Source organism: Heterodontus francisci, chromosome 20 (assembly GCF_036365525.1).
Source record: "Heterodontus francisci isolate sHetFra1 chromosome 20, sHetFra1.hap1, whole genome shotgun sequence".
Taxonomy (NCBI): domain Eukaryota; kingdom Metazoa; phylum Chordata; class Chondrichthyes; order Heterodontiformes; family Heterodontidae; genus Heterodontus; species Heterodontus francisci.
The window spans coordinates 84801716-84814631 of NC_090390.1; the positions used below are offsets into that span (position 1 = coordinate 84801716).

A 12916-nucleotide genomic window follows, 5' to 3' on the forward strand; every position below is an offset into this window, starting at 1 on the left:
AGTGCCTGGAGTGGCTATAAAGGCCAATTCTAGAGTGACAGGCTCTTCCACAGGTGCTGCAGAGAAATTTGTTTGTCGGGGCTGTTGCACAGTTGGCTCTCCCCTTGCGCCTCTGTCTTTTCTCCTGCCAACTACTAAGTCTCTTCGACTCGCCACAATTTAGCCCTGTCTTTATGGCTGCCCGCCAGCTCTGGCGAATGCTGGCAACTGACTCCCACGACTTGTGATCAATGTCACAGGATTTCATGCCGCGTTTGCAGACGTCTTTAAAGCGGAGACATGGACGGCCGGTGGGTCTGATACCAGTGGCGAGCTCGCTGTACAATGTGTCTTTGGGGATCCTGCCATCTTCCATGCGGCTCACACGGCCAAGCCATCTCAAGCGCCGCTGACTCAGTAGTGTGTACAAGCTGCTTGTGGGTAGAGAATGATTATACTATCATGCACAAGGTATTGCAAATATTGTAAATATATTGGATAGGCCGGCTGGACCAGAGAGTGTTTGAATCATTTTCATAAGTTTGTAAATATTTTGACATGCTGCTGACAGTGTAGGTATTAATATCATGGTTATGTTACTGGCTTATTATCCAGCAGCATGAATGCAAATCCTACCATGATAAGTGGGGAATTTCAATTCAGTTTATTAGATAAATCTGGAATAAAAAGCTAGTGTAAATAATGATGACCCCAATTTGTTCACTGATATCCTTTAGGGAACAAGTCAGACGTTTGGAAATCTTTTCTACAAATGGCGATTGATGTTAGATTCATTGTTCATTTTAATACTGAGATTGATAGATTTTTGTATACAAAGGTATTAAGGGATATGCGGAATAGGTGGGGGGTATGGAGTTAGGTCACAGGTCAGCCATGATCTCATTGAATGGCGGAACAAGCTTGAGGGGCTGAACAGCCTCCTCCTGCTCCTATTCCTTTTTTTATTCATTCATGGGATGTGGGCGTCGCTGGCCAGGCCAGCATTTATTGCCCATCCCAAATTACCCTTGAGAAGGTGGTGGTGAGCTGCCTTCTTGAACTGCTGCAGTCCGTGTGGGGTAGGTACACCCACAGTGCTGTTAGGAAGGGAGTTCCAGGATTCTGACCCAGTGACAGTGAAGGAACGGCGATATCGTTCCAAGTCAGGATGGTGTGTGACTCGGAAGGGAACTTTCAGGTGGTGGTGTTCCCATGCATCTGCTGCTCTTGTCCTTCTAGTTGGTAGAGGTCATGGGTTTGGAAGGTGCTGTCGAATGAGTCTTGGTGAGTTGCTGCAGTGCATCTTGTAGATGGTACACACTGCTGCCACTGTGCGTCGGTGGTGGAGGGAGTGAATGTTCGTGGATGGGGTGACAGGCTTTGGGGAGTCAGGAGGTGAGTTACTCATCTCGGGATTCCTAGCCTCTGACCTGCTCTTGTAGCCACGGTATTTATATGGCTACTCCAGTTCAGTTTCTGGTCAATGGTAACCCCCAGAATGTTGATAGTGGGGGATTCAGCGATTGTAATGCCATTGAATATCAAGGGGAGATAGTTAGATTCTCTCTTGTTTGAGATGGTCATTGCCTGGTGAATGTTAATTGCCACTTATCAACCCAAGTCTGGATGTTGTCCAGGTCTTGCTGCATCTGGACACGGACTGCTTCATATGTTCCTATGTTCCAATGAAATCTGCCATCCTTACCTGGTCTATCCTACATGTGACTCCAGCCCCACAGCAATATGGTTGACTCTTAACTGCCCTCTGAATTGGCCAAGTAAGCTACTCAGTTCTCAAACACATGTGACACCCACATTCCATGAATGATTAAAAACGAAGACATTCTATAAATGCAATCTTTCCTTCAGCTTTATGTTCTTTTAGCAACATTCCGAGGTTAGAACTAATGTCCTGATTTATAGAGTTATAGAGTAATACAGCACAAAAACAGGCCCTTCGGCCCATTGTGTCTGTGCCGGCCATCAAGCACCTATCTATTCTAATCCCATTTTCCAGCACTTGGCCCGTAGCCTTGTATGCTATGGCGTTTCAAGTGCTCATCTAAATACGTCTTAAATGTTGTGATGGCTCCTGCCTCAACCATCCCTTCAGGCGGTGTGTTCCACATTCCAACCACCCTCTGGGTGAAAATTTATTTCCTCAAATCACCTCTAAACCTCCTGCCCCTTACCTTAAATCTATGCCCCTTGGTTATTGACCCCTCCGCTAAGGGAAAAAGTTTCTTCCCATCTAACCTATCAATGCCCCTCATAATTTTGTATACCTCAATCATATCTCCCCTCAGCCTTTTCAGTCTCTCTTCGTAGCTGAAATGCTCCAGCCCAGGCAACATCCTGGTGAATCTCCTCTGCACCCTCTCCAGTGCAATCACATCCTTCCTATAGTGTGGTGCCCAGAACTGTACACAGTACTCCAGCTGTGGCCTAACTAGCATTTTATACAGCTCCATCATAACCTCCCTGCTCCTATATTCTATGCCTCGGCTAATAAAGGCAAGTATCCCATATGCTTTCTTAACCACCTTATCTATCTGTGCTGCTGCCTTCAGTGATCTATGGACAAGTACACCAAGGTCTCTCTGACCTTCTGTACGTCCTAGGGTCCTACCATCCATTGTATATTCCCTTGCCTTGTTAGTCCTCCCAAAATGCATCACCCCACACTTCTCAGGATTAAATTCCATTTGCCACATCTCCGCCCATCTTACCAGCCCATCTATATTGTCCTGTAATCTAAGGATTTTCTCCTCACTATTTACGACACCACCAATTTTTGTGTCATCTGTGAATTTACTGATCATACCTCCTATATTCATGTCTAAATCATTAATGTACACTACAAACAGCAAGGGTCCCAGCACTGATCCCTGTGGTACACCACTGGTCACAGGCTTCCACTCACAGAAACAACCCTCGACCATCACCCTCTGTCTCCTGTCACTAAGCCAATTTTAGATCCAATTTGCCAAATTACCCTGGTTCCCATGGGCTCTTACCTTCTTAACCAATCTCCCATATGGGATCTTATCAAAAGCCTTACTGAAGTCCATGTAGACTACATCAACTGCTTTACCCTCATCTACACATCGAGTCACCTCCTCATAAAATTCAATCAAGTAAGTCAGCACGATCTCCCCCTGACAAAGCCATGTTGACTATCCCTGATTAATCCCTGTCTCTCCAAGTGGAGATTAATCCTGTCCCTCAGAACTTTTTCCAATAGTTTCCCAATCACTGATGTTAGACTCACTGGCCTGTAATTACCTGGTTTATCCCTGCTACCCTTCTTGAATAATGGTACCACATTCGCTGTCCTCCTGTCCTCTGGCACCTCTCCTGTGGCCAGAGAGGATTTGAAAATTTGTGTCAGAGCCCCTGCTATCTCCTCCCTTGCCTCACATAACAACCTGGGATACATCTCATCTGGGCCTGGGGATTTATCCACTTTTAAGCCCGCTAAAACAGCTAATACTTCCTCCCTTTCAATGCTAATACGTTTAAGTATATCACAATCCCCCTCCCTGATCTCTACACCTACGTCGTCCTTCTCCATAGTGAACACAGATGAAAAGTAATCATTTAAAATCTCACCTATGTCCTCTGGCTCCACACACAGATTGCCACTTTGGTCCCTAATGGGCCCTACCCTTTCCCTGCTTATCCTCTTGCCCTTAATATACTTATAAAAGACGCTTTAGGATTTTCCTTTATCTTGCCCGCCTGTGTTTTTTCATGTCCCCTCTTCACTCTCTTAATTACTTTTTTAAGTACCCCCCTACACTTTCTATACTCCTCTAGGGCCTCCACTGTTTTCAGCGCTCTGAATCTGCCATAAGCCCCCTTTTTTTTCCTGATCCAATCCTCTATATCCCTTGACATCCAGGGTTCCCTGAACTTGTTGGTCCTACCATTCACCTTAACGGGTACATGTTGTCTCTGAACTCTCACTATTTCCTCTTTGAATGACTCCCACTGATCTGATCTCAACTTTCCTACAAGTAGCTGCTCCCAATCCACTTTGGCCAGATTTTGTTTTATCATCTTAAAATCGGCCTTCCCCCAATTCAGTACCTTTATTTCCACTCCATCTTTGTGCTTTTCCATAACTACTTTAAATCTTACAGAGTTATGGTCACTATCCCCGAAATGCTCCCACACTGACACTTCTACCACTTATCTGGCTTCATTCTCTAGGATTAGGTCCAGTACTGCCCCTTCTCTTGTAGGTCTATCTACGTACTGGCTCAAAAAGCTCTCCTGTATGCATTTTAAGAATTCCTCCCCATTTAAGCCTTTTAGAGTCATATAGAGATACAGCTCTGAACCAGGCCCTTCGGCCCACCGAGTCTGTGCTGACCGACAACCACCCATTTATGCTAATCCTACATTAATCCCATATTCCCTACCACATCCCCACCATTCTCCTATCACCTACCTCCACTAGGGGCAATTTACAATGGCCAATTTACCTATCAACCTGCAAGTCTTTGGCTGTAGGAGGAAACCAGAGCACCCGGCGGAAACCCACGTAGTCACAAGGAGAACTTGCAAACTCCACACAGGCAGTACCTAGAATTGAACCTGGGTTGCTGGAGCTGTGAGGCTGTGGTGCTAACCACTGCACCATTTTTGCACTAAGACTATCCCAGTTGATATTGGGTAAGTTGAAATCCCCTACTATTATTCCCCTATTATTTTTACACCTCTTTGAGATTTGCCTACATATCTGCTCCTCTATCTCTCCCTGACTGTTTGGAGGCCTTTAGTACACTACCAGCCAAGTGATTGCCCCCATTTTGTTTTAAGTTCTACCCATATGGCCTCATTTGAGGAACCTTTGAAGACATCATCCCTCCTTACTGCAGTAATTGACTCCTTGATCAACAGTGCAATGACACCTCCTCTTTTACCCCCTCCCCTGACATGCCTGAAGATTCTATACCCTGGAATATTGAGCTGCCAGTCCTGCCCCTCCCTCAACCATGTCTCTGTGATAGCAATAATATCATAACCCCATGTGCTAATCAACGCCCTCAATTCATCTGCCTTACTAGTAAGACTCCTTGCATTAAAATAGATGCAATCCAGCCTTGTATTTTTCACTTGTGCCTTAACAGGTCTATATTTGCTCTGTCTTCCAGACTGACTCAGTTTCTCTTCTATATTTGACTGTGCATCACCCACTACTGTACCTCCACTCAGTAACCCATTCCCCTGCCAAATTAGTTTAAACCCCCCATCCCCAACAGCACTAGCAAACCTCCCAGCAAGGATGCTTGTCCCATTCCGGTTCAGGTGCAACCCATCCAACTTGTACAGGTCCCACCTTTGCCAGAAACAGACCCAGTGATCCAGGAAACTAAAGCCCTCCCTCCTGCACCATCTCCTCAGCCACACATTCATCTGCTCTTCCTCCTATTCCTATACTCACTAGCACGTGGCACCGGGAGTAATCCAGAGATTACAGCCTTTGAGGTCCTGCTTTTTAATCTGCTACCTAGCTCCCTAAATTCTTGTTGCAGGACCTCATCCCTCTTTCTACCTATGTCGTTGGTACCAATGTGTACCATGACCTCTGACTGTTCAACCTTGCCCTTCAGAATGTCCTGCAGCCACTCCGAGAGATCCTTGACCCTAGCACCAGGGAGGCAACATACCTTCCTAGAGTCTCATTTGCGGCCACAGAAACGCCTTTCGGTTCCCCTTACGATTGAATCGTCTATCAGTATGGCTCTCCCACTCTTTTTCATCCCCTCCTGTGCAGCAGAGCCATCTGTGGTGCCTGGAACTTGGCTATTGCTGCTTTCCCCTGAGAGGACATTCCCCCCCCCCCCCCCCCCCACCCCCCCCCCCAACAGTATTCAAAGCGGTATATCTGTTTGAGAGGGGGATGGTCACAGGGGACCCCTGCATTACCTGCCTGCACCTACTACTCCGTCTGGTGGTCACCCATCCCTTTTCTGCCTCTGCAGCCATTACCTGCAGTGTGACTACCTCACTAAACGTGCTATCCACAACATCCTCAGCATCGCGGATGCTCCACAGTGAGTCCACCTGCAGCTCCAGTTTCCTGCACACATGGTCACCAGGGACACTGGAAGTGCCCCTGATTTCCCACATAGGGCAGGAGGAGCATGCCACAGGGCTGAGCTCTCCTGCCATGACTTAGCCTTAGATTGTGCTCCTTAGTTACTCCCTTTAATATAGAGTACTAATTACACTCGGGACCTTATTCTACTCCAAACACTACCCACTACAATCTAAAATCCCGACCTTGACTTTTACTTCAGCTATTAGTACAAGTAGTAAAAAAGGGTAGAAATACCCACCTGTTCCTACTTACCAATCAGCTGCCTCCCCTTGCAATACGTCACTTTCTGAACTATGATGTCAGTCGTGGAAGACTGTTGTTGTCCCTGTGAGAGTGTGTGAGAGTATGTGAGTCATTGGAAATCCCGCTCACCGGTGCCTATCTCCTTGCAGGTCCGCCGTGGCCCGCTCGTCGGCGCCTGTCTCCTCGCAGGTCTACCTTGGCCCCCTGGCCGGTGCCTGTCTCTTCGCAGGTCCGCCTTGGCCCGCTCATCGGTGCCTGTCTCCTTGCAGGTCCCCCTTGGCCCGCCCACCGGTGCCTGTCTCCTCGCAGGTCCGCCTTGGCCCGCTCGTCGGTGCCTGTCTCCTTGCAGGTCCGCCTTGGCCCGCTCACCGGTGCCTGTCTCCTCGCAGGTCTACCTTGGCCCCCTGGCTGGTGCCTGTCTCCTCGCAGGTCCGCCTTGGCCCGCTCACCGGTGCCTGTCTCCTCGCAGGTCCGCCTTGGCCCGCTCACCGGTGCCTGTCTCCTCGCAGGTCCGCCTGGGTTTACTTAGTTTACTTTATATTTCCATGATGCCCTCTGGCTTTCTCTAGTTACCCATCCATATCATTTTGAACCAATCATGGCTCACTGCAATTATTATTAATGTGCAGATCTGAATCATTTCCTTTTACTCGCTGTGTACTGTACACATACAGGAGCTAACACTGAGACACACAGGGGCAGTACAGGAGCTGACACTGAGACACACACGGACCGTACAGGAGCTGACACTGAGACACACACGGGCCGTACAGGAGCTGAGACTGAGACACACACGGACCGTACAGGAGCTGACACTGAGACACACACGGACCGTACAGGAGCAGACACTGAGACACACACGGGCCGTACAGGAGCTGACACTGAGACACACACGGGCCATACAGGAGCTGACACTGAGACACACACGGGCCGTACAGGAGCAGACACTGAGACACACACGGGCCGTACAGGAGCTGACACTGAGACACACACGGGCCGTACAGGAGCTGACACTGAGACACACACGGGCCGTACAGGAGCAGACACTGAGACACACACGGACTGTACAGGAGCTGACACTGAGACACACAGGGGCAGTACAGGAGCTGAGACTGAGACACACACGGACCGTACAGGAGCTGACACCGAGACACACACGGACCGTACAGGAGCAGACACTGAGACACACACGGGCCGTACAGGAGCTGACACTGAGACACACACGGGCCGTACAGGAGCTGACACTGAGACACACACGGGCCATACAGGAGCTGACACTGAGACACACACGGGCCGTACAGGAGCAGACACTGAGACACACACGGGCCGTACAGGAGCTGACACTGAGACACACACGGACCGTACAGGAGCTGACACTGAAACACACACGGACTGTACAGGAGCTGACACTGAGACACACACGGACTGTACAGGAGCTGACACTGAGACACACATGGACCGTACAGGAGCTGACACTGAGACACACATGGGCCGTACAGGAGCTGACACTGAGACATACACGGGCCATACAGGAGCTGACACTGAGGCACACACGGACCGTACAGGAGCTGACACTGAGACACACACGGACCGTACAGGAGCAGACACTGAGACACACACGGACCGTACAGGAGCTGAGACTGAGACACACACGGACTGTACAGGAGCTGACACTGAGACACACACGGACTGTACAGGAGCTGACACTGAGACACACACGGACCGTACAGGAGCTGACACTGAGACACACACGGGCCGTACAGGAGCTGACACTGAGACACACACGGGCCGTACAGGAGCTGACACTGAGACACACATGGACTGTACAGGAGCTGACACTGAGACACACACGGACCGTACAGGAGCTGACACTGAGACACACACGGGCCGTACAGGAGCAGACACTGAGACACACACGGGCCGTACAGGAGCTGACACTGAGACACACACGGACTGTACAGGAGCTGACACTGAGACACACACGGACTGTACAGGAGCTGACACTGAGACACACACGGACCGTACAGGAGCTGACACTGAGACACACACGGGCCGTACAGGAGCAGACACTGAGACACACACGGGCCGTACAGGAGCTGACACTGAGACACACACGGACTGTACAGGAGCTGACACTGAGACACACACGGGCCGTACAGGAGCAGACACTGAGACACACACGGGCCGTACAGGAGCTGACACTGAGACACACACGGGCCGTACAGGAGCTGACACTGAGACACACACGGACCGTACAGGAGCTGACACTGAGACACACACGGACCGTACAGGAGCTGACACTGAGACACACACGGACTGTACAGGAGCTGACACTGAGACACACATGGGCCGTACAGGAGCTGACACTGAGACACACACGGACCGTACAGGAGCAGACACTGAGACACACACGGGCCGTACAGGAGCTGACACTGAGACACACACGGGCCGTACAGGAGCAGACACTGAGACACACACGGGCCGTACAGGAGCTGACACTGAGACACACATGGGCCGTACAGGAGCTGACACTGAGACACACACGGACTGTACAGGAGCTGACACTGAGACACACATGGGCCGTACAGGAGCTGACACTGAGACACACACGGGCCGTACAGGAGCAGACACTGAGACACACACGGGCCGTACAGGAGCTGACACTGAGACACACACGGGCCGTACAGGAGCAGACACTGAGACACACACGGGCCGTACAGGAGCTGACACTGAGACACACATGGGCCGTACAGGAGCTGACACTGAGACACACACGGGCCGTACAGGAGCAGACACTGAGACACACACGGGCCGTACAGGAGCAGACACTGAGACACACACGGGCCGTACAGGAGCTGACACTGAGACACACACGGGCCGTACAGGAGCAGACACTGAGACACACACGGGCCGTACAGGAGCTGACACTGAGACACACACGGGCCGTACAGGAGCAGACACTGAGACACACACGGACCGTACAGGAGCAGACACTGAGACACACATGGGCCATACAGCAGAACATGGGAGACAATCGTCCATAAACAAGTCAGTGAACCAGAAAAGGGCAACAGGCTCGAGGGGTCCAGCAGACAATCAAATTCTCAAAATCACGACATGTTCCAAAGAAAACAAATGAACCCAAAGGTTCGCAGTTGGTGACAATTTGTCAATTGCAGTGAAATACTGGAGTCTGAAAGACAAGACAGGCAGCTGGCAGATTGCCAGGCTCCAAACTGAATTATTTATTGCCTTTTCCATTTGTATTGAAGCTTAGCCTGGGGCTTCCAAAGGCTCACCTGCTATTTATCAGCGACATGTCCCTGCACAGGATGTATATGAATCTATACATTATTTATAGTCGATGAGCTAGGATTCTGTAGACAATCCATTGGTTCTGGGACACCAGGTCCTTCAGAGACAAGGCCAAAGGCATAGTTTAAAAAGCATAGCTTGTTACTTCGAATTCAACCCAGCTGACACAATCCAGATCCAAAAGCCTTTAATGGCAGGCAAGAGATAAATGTAACAGCACATAATACAGGGAAGGTACAGTACAGATTGGATATAGAGTAGATCTCCCTCTACACTGTCCCATCAAACACTCCCAGAACAGGTACAGCACAGGGTTAGATAGAGAGTAAAGCTCCCTCTACACTGTCCCATCAAACACTTCCAGGGCTGGTACAGCACAGGGTTAGATAGAGAGTAAAGCTCCCTCTACACTGTCCCCATCAAACACTCCCAGAACAGGTACAGCACAGGGTTAGATAGAGAGTAAAGCTCCCTCTACACTGTCCCATCAAACACTCCCAGGACAGATACAGTACGGGGTTAGATACAGAGTAAAGCTCCCTCTACACTGTCCCCATCAAACACTCCCAGGACAGGTACAGTATGGAGAAAAAAAAAAAAAAACGGGGTTAGATACAGAGTAAAGCTCCCTCTACACTGTCCCCATCAAACACTCACAGGACAGGGCCTACTTGCCGGACAATTGGAGGTGTCTCCACTTGAACACAAGGACCATGGATGACGCCCTAGATTTCACCACTGGAGATGCCGGGGCATCTGCAACCTTCCCAACACAGTGTTCCTCTTTGCGCAAGAACGGGTTTGTGGTTCTGAAAGGGCGCCCTTGTAAGATTGTTGAAATGTCAACGTCCAAGACTGGCAAGCATGGGCATGCCAAGGTTCACATGGTTGGCCTTGATATATTCACTTCAAAGAAATATGAAGATATCTGCCCCTCTACCCACAACGTTGATGTCCCCAATGTCAAGAGAAATGATTATCAGTTGATCGGAATTACAGATGGCTACCTCTCTTTGTTGACAGATAATGGTGAGATACGCGAGGATCTTAAGCTGGCAGATAGTGACCTGGGAAAAGAAATACTACGGGGTTAGATACAGAGTAAAGCTCCCTCTACACTGTCCCATCAAACACTCCCAGGACAGGTACAGCACGGGGTTAGATACAGAGTAAAGCTCCCTCTACACTGTCCCATCAAACACTCCCAGGACAGGTACAGCACGGGATTAGATACAGAGTAAAGCTACCTCTACACTGTCCCATCAAACACTCCCAGGACAGGTACAGCATGGGGTTAGATACAGAGTAAAGCTCCCTCTACACTGTCCCATCAAACACTCCCAGGACAGGTACAGCACGGGGTTAGATACAGAGTAAAGCTCCCTCTACACTGTCCCACCAATCTCTGCCTAATCTTGTGTGCTCTTCCACGACACAAAAGCAAAATACTGCAGATGCTGAAACAAAAACAGGAAGTGCTGGCAACACTCAGCAGGTCAGGGAGCATCTGTGGAGAGAGAAGCAGAGTTAACATTTAAGTGCTGTGATGAAAGGTCAGATGCTGCCTGACCTGCTGAGTATTTCCAGCATTTACTGCTTTTGTTTTTGGTGTGCTCCTACTGCCTGCCGCAGATTATTAGTAGGACGGTTGAGACGTGAGCTTGCCCCCATGTTGAGAGCTGGCAGCTGTGACAGAGAAAGAAAATAGCCTGACGATGTAAAACAAGAGGGAGTGACTGAAGCAGACCAAAAACAAGAGTCAAAAAGGACTATGCTTAAAAATCTAATGATGCTTCACCTTCGGTCTTTACTCAGAATGTGAATCATTTTACTGAAGTCTGTTCTAACCAGCCTTTTGGAATGACAATGGAATCTGGGAACTGGGGCACTGGGGATTTTTAGCAGGTAATTCTTGCAGATAAAAACAGAGAATGCTGAAAATACTCAGCAGGTCTGAAAGCATCTGTGGAGAGGGAAACAGAGTTAACGTCTCAGCTCGATGACCTTTTACCAGAGTTCTTGATGAAAGATCACAAACCTGAAACGTTAACTCTGTCTCTCTCTCTCCACAGACCTGCTGCGTATATCCAGCATTTTCTATTTTTTATTCAGATTTCCAGCATCTGCAGTATTTTGCTTTTTTATTTGTTAAAGATCTCTGGGGACAATCTCTGTTCTGATTCAGACACTCGCTTTCAGCAAAGAAACAGTGAGTAGAGCTGCTGCGTTCACTGTGATATCACTACCAACCACTAAGTCAATGACAAGAATCAACTCGCTGACATCTTCTGGAGCTTTCAATGTGTAATAGATCTATTCATGACTGTAAGACAAAAAGCATCGAGGTTCCCAGAAAGCCCAGTGGAAACATAGATTACTCATGCAGGCTGCACAGAAAGGCTATCTCATCCTTAAACCATTCAGTCTGAAAGGATTCAGAGACACATGATAATCTGCTCTGAATAAAATACAGCACCTTATCACATCTCTCCAGAAACATCTCAACGCCTTTCAAACACAGAGATGAAGCAGTTTTAACTAATACGGTCACTCGTGTTGTGTAGACAGACATGACTGCCGTTTTGAATACAGCAAGATCCCACAAATAGAAATAAGATGAATGATCAGTCTGTTTTTTTGGTGTTGTTGGTTCAGGAATCCATCCTGACCTGGACACTGAGAAGAAATCCTCTGTTGTTCTTTGGAGTAGTACCATCGGCTCTTTAATGTCTACCTGAGAGGGCAGACGGGGCTTTGGGGTGTCCTAAGGCTGTGAAATGTGAAATATAAATTCATTTTTTACAAAACTGCACTCCATTGATGCAGGGAAATGGAGGAGGCCATTCGGCCCATAGTGTCTATGCCAGTTCTTTGTAAGTGAGATGCAAAATTAATCACAGTGCCATGCACTCCTCAATGGAAATCACTAACTGTGACTGTTCGCTGAGAATAAGTACAAGAGTTGACAGCGAGATGTGTAAAATTGATCTCGTGTCTCCCTGTCAGTCTTCATTTGCTAAATACTACCTCATGTATTGATGCATTGATGAACCTGATGTGTATTTAAATGCTCCTTCTTAAAATGTTCAATTATTATTTGATTTATTGACTTTCAATCTCACTCCATCTAAGATTCATTTTGTCTATTTGTCAATTTGAGAGGAGCATTGATTGATTGACAAGTGGCTCCAATGCCTGCCTGGCCCTGTCTGGTGCTGAGTTCAGTCCCTCGGAGCCCATGCTGAGTGGACCTGGCTAACTTGGCAC

At 48.6% G+C, this 12916-nt stretch overlaps 2 protein-coding genes across 3 annotated transcripts in view; one reads left to right on the forward strand and one right to left on the reverse strand.

Annotated features, from left to right (window-relative positions):
* Nucleotides 1-12916, reverse strand: part of LOC137380978 (A-type potassium channel modulatory protein KCNIP2) — a 466186-nt gene that overhangs the window by 417375 nt on the left and 35895 nt on the right. The window lies entirely within an intron of this gene.
* On the forward strand, nt 10320-10743 carry LOC137380992 (eukaryotic translation initiation factor 5A-2-like). Its single transcript, XM_068053412.1, has one exon. It carries the CDS (start codon nt 10363-10365, stop codon nt 10741-10743), a length of 381 nt encoding a protein of 126 aa, XP_067909513.1. The 5' UTR covers nt 10320-10362.

Coding starts and splice junctions, on each gene's coding strand:
- LOC137380992 (XM_068053412.1), top strand. CDS start 10,363: ATGGATGACGCCCTAGATTTCACCACTGGAGATGCCGGGGCATCTGCA.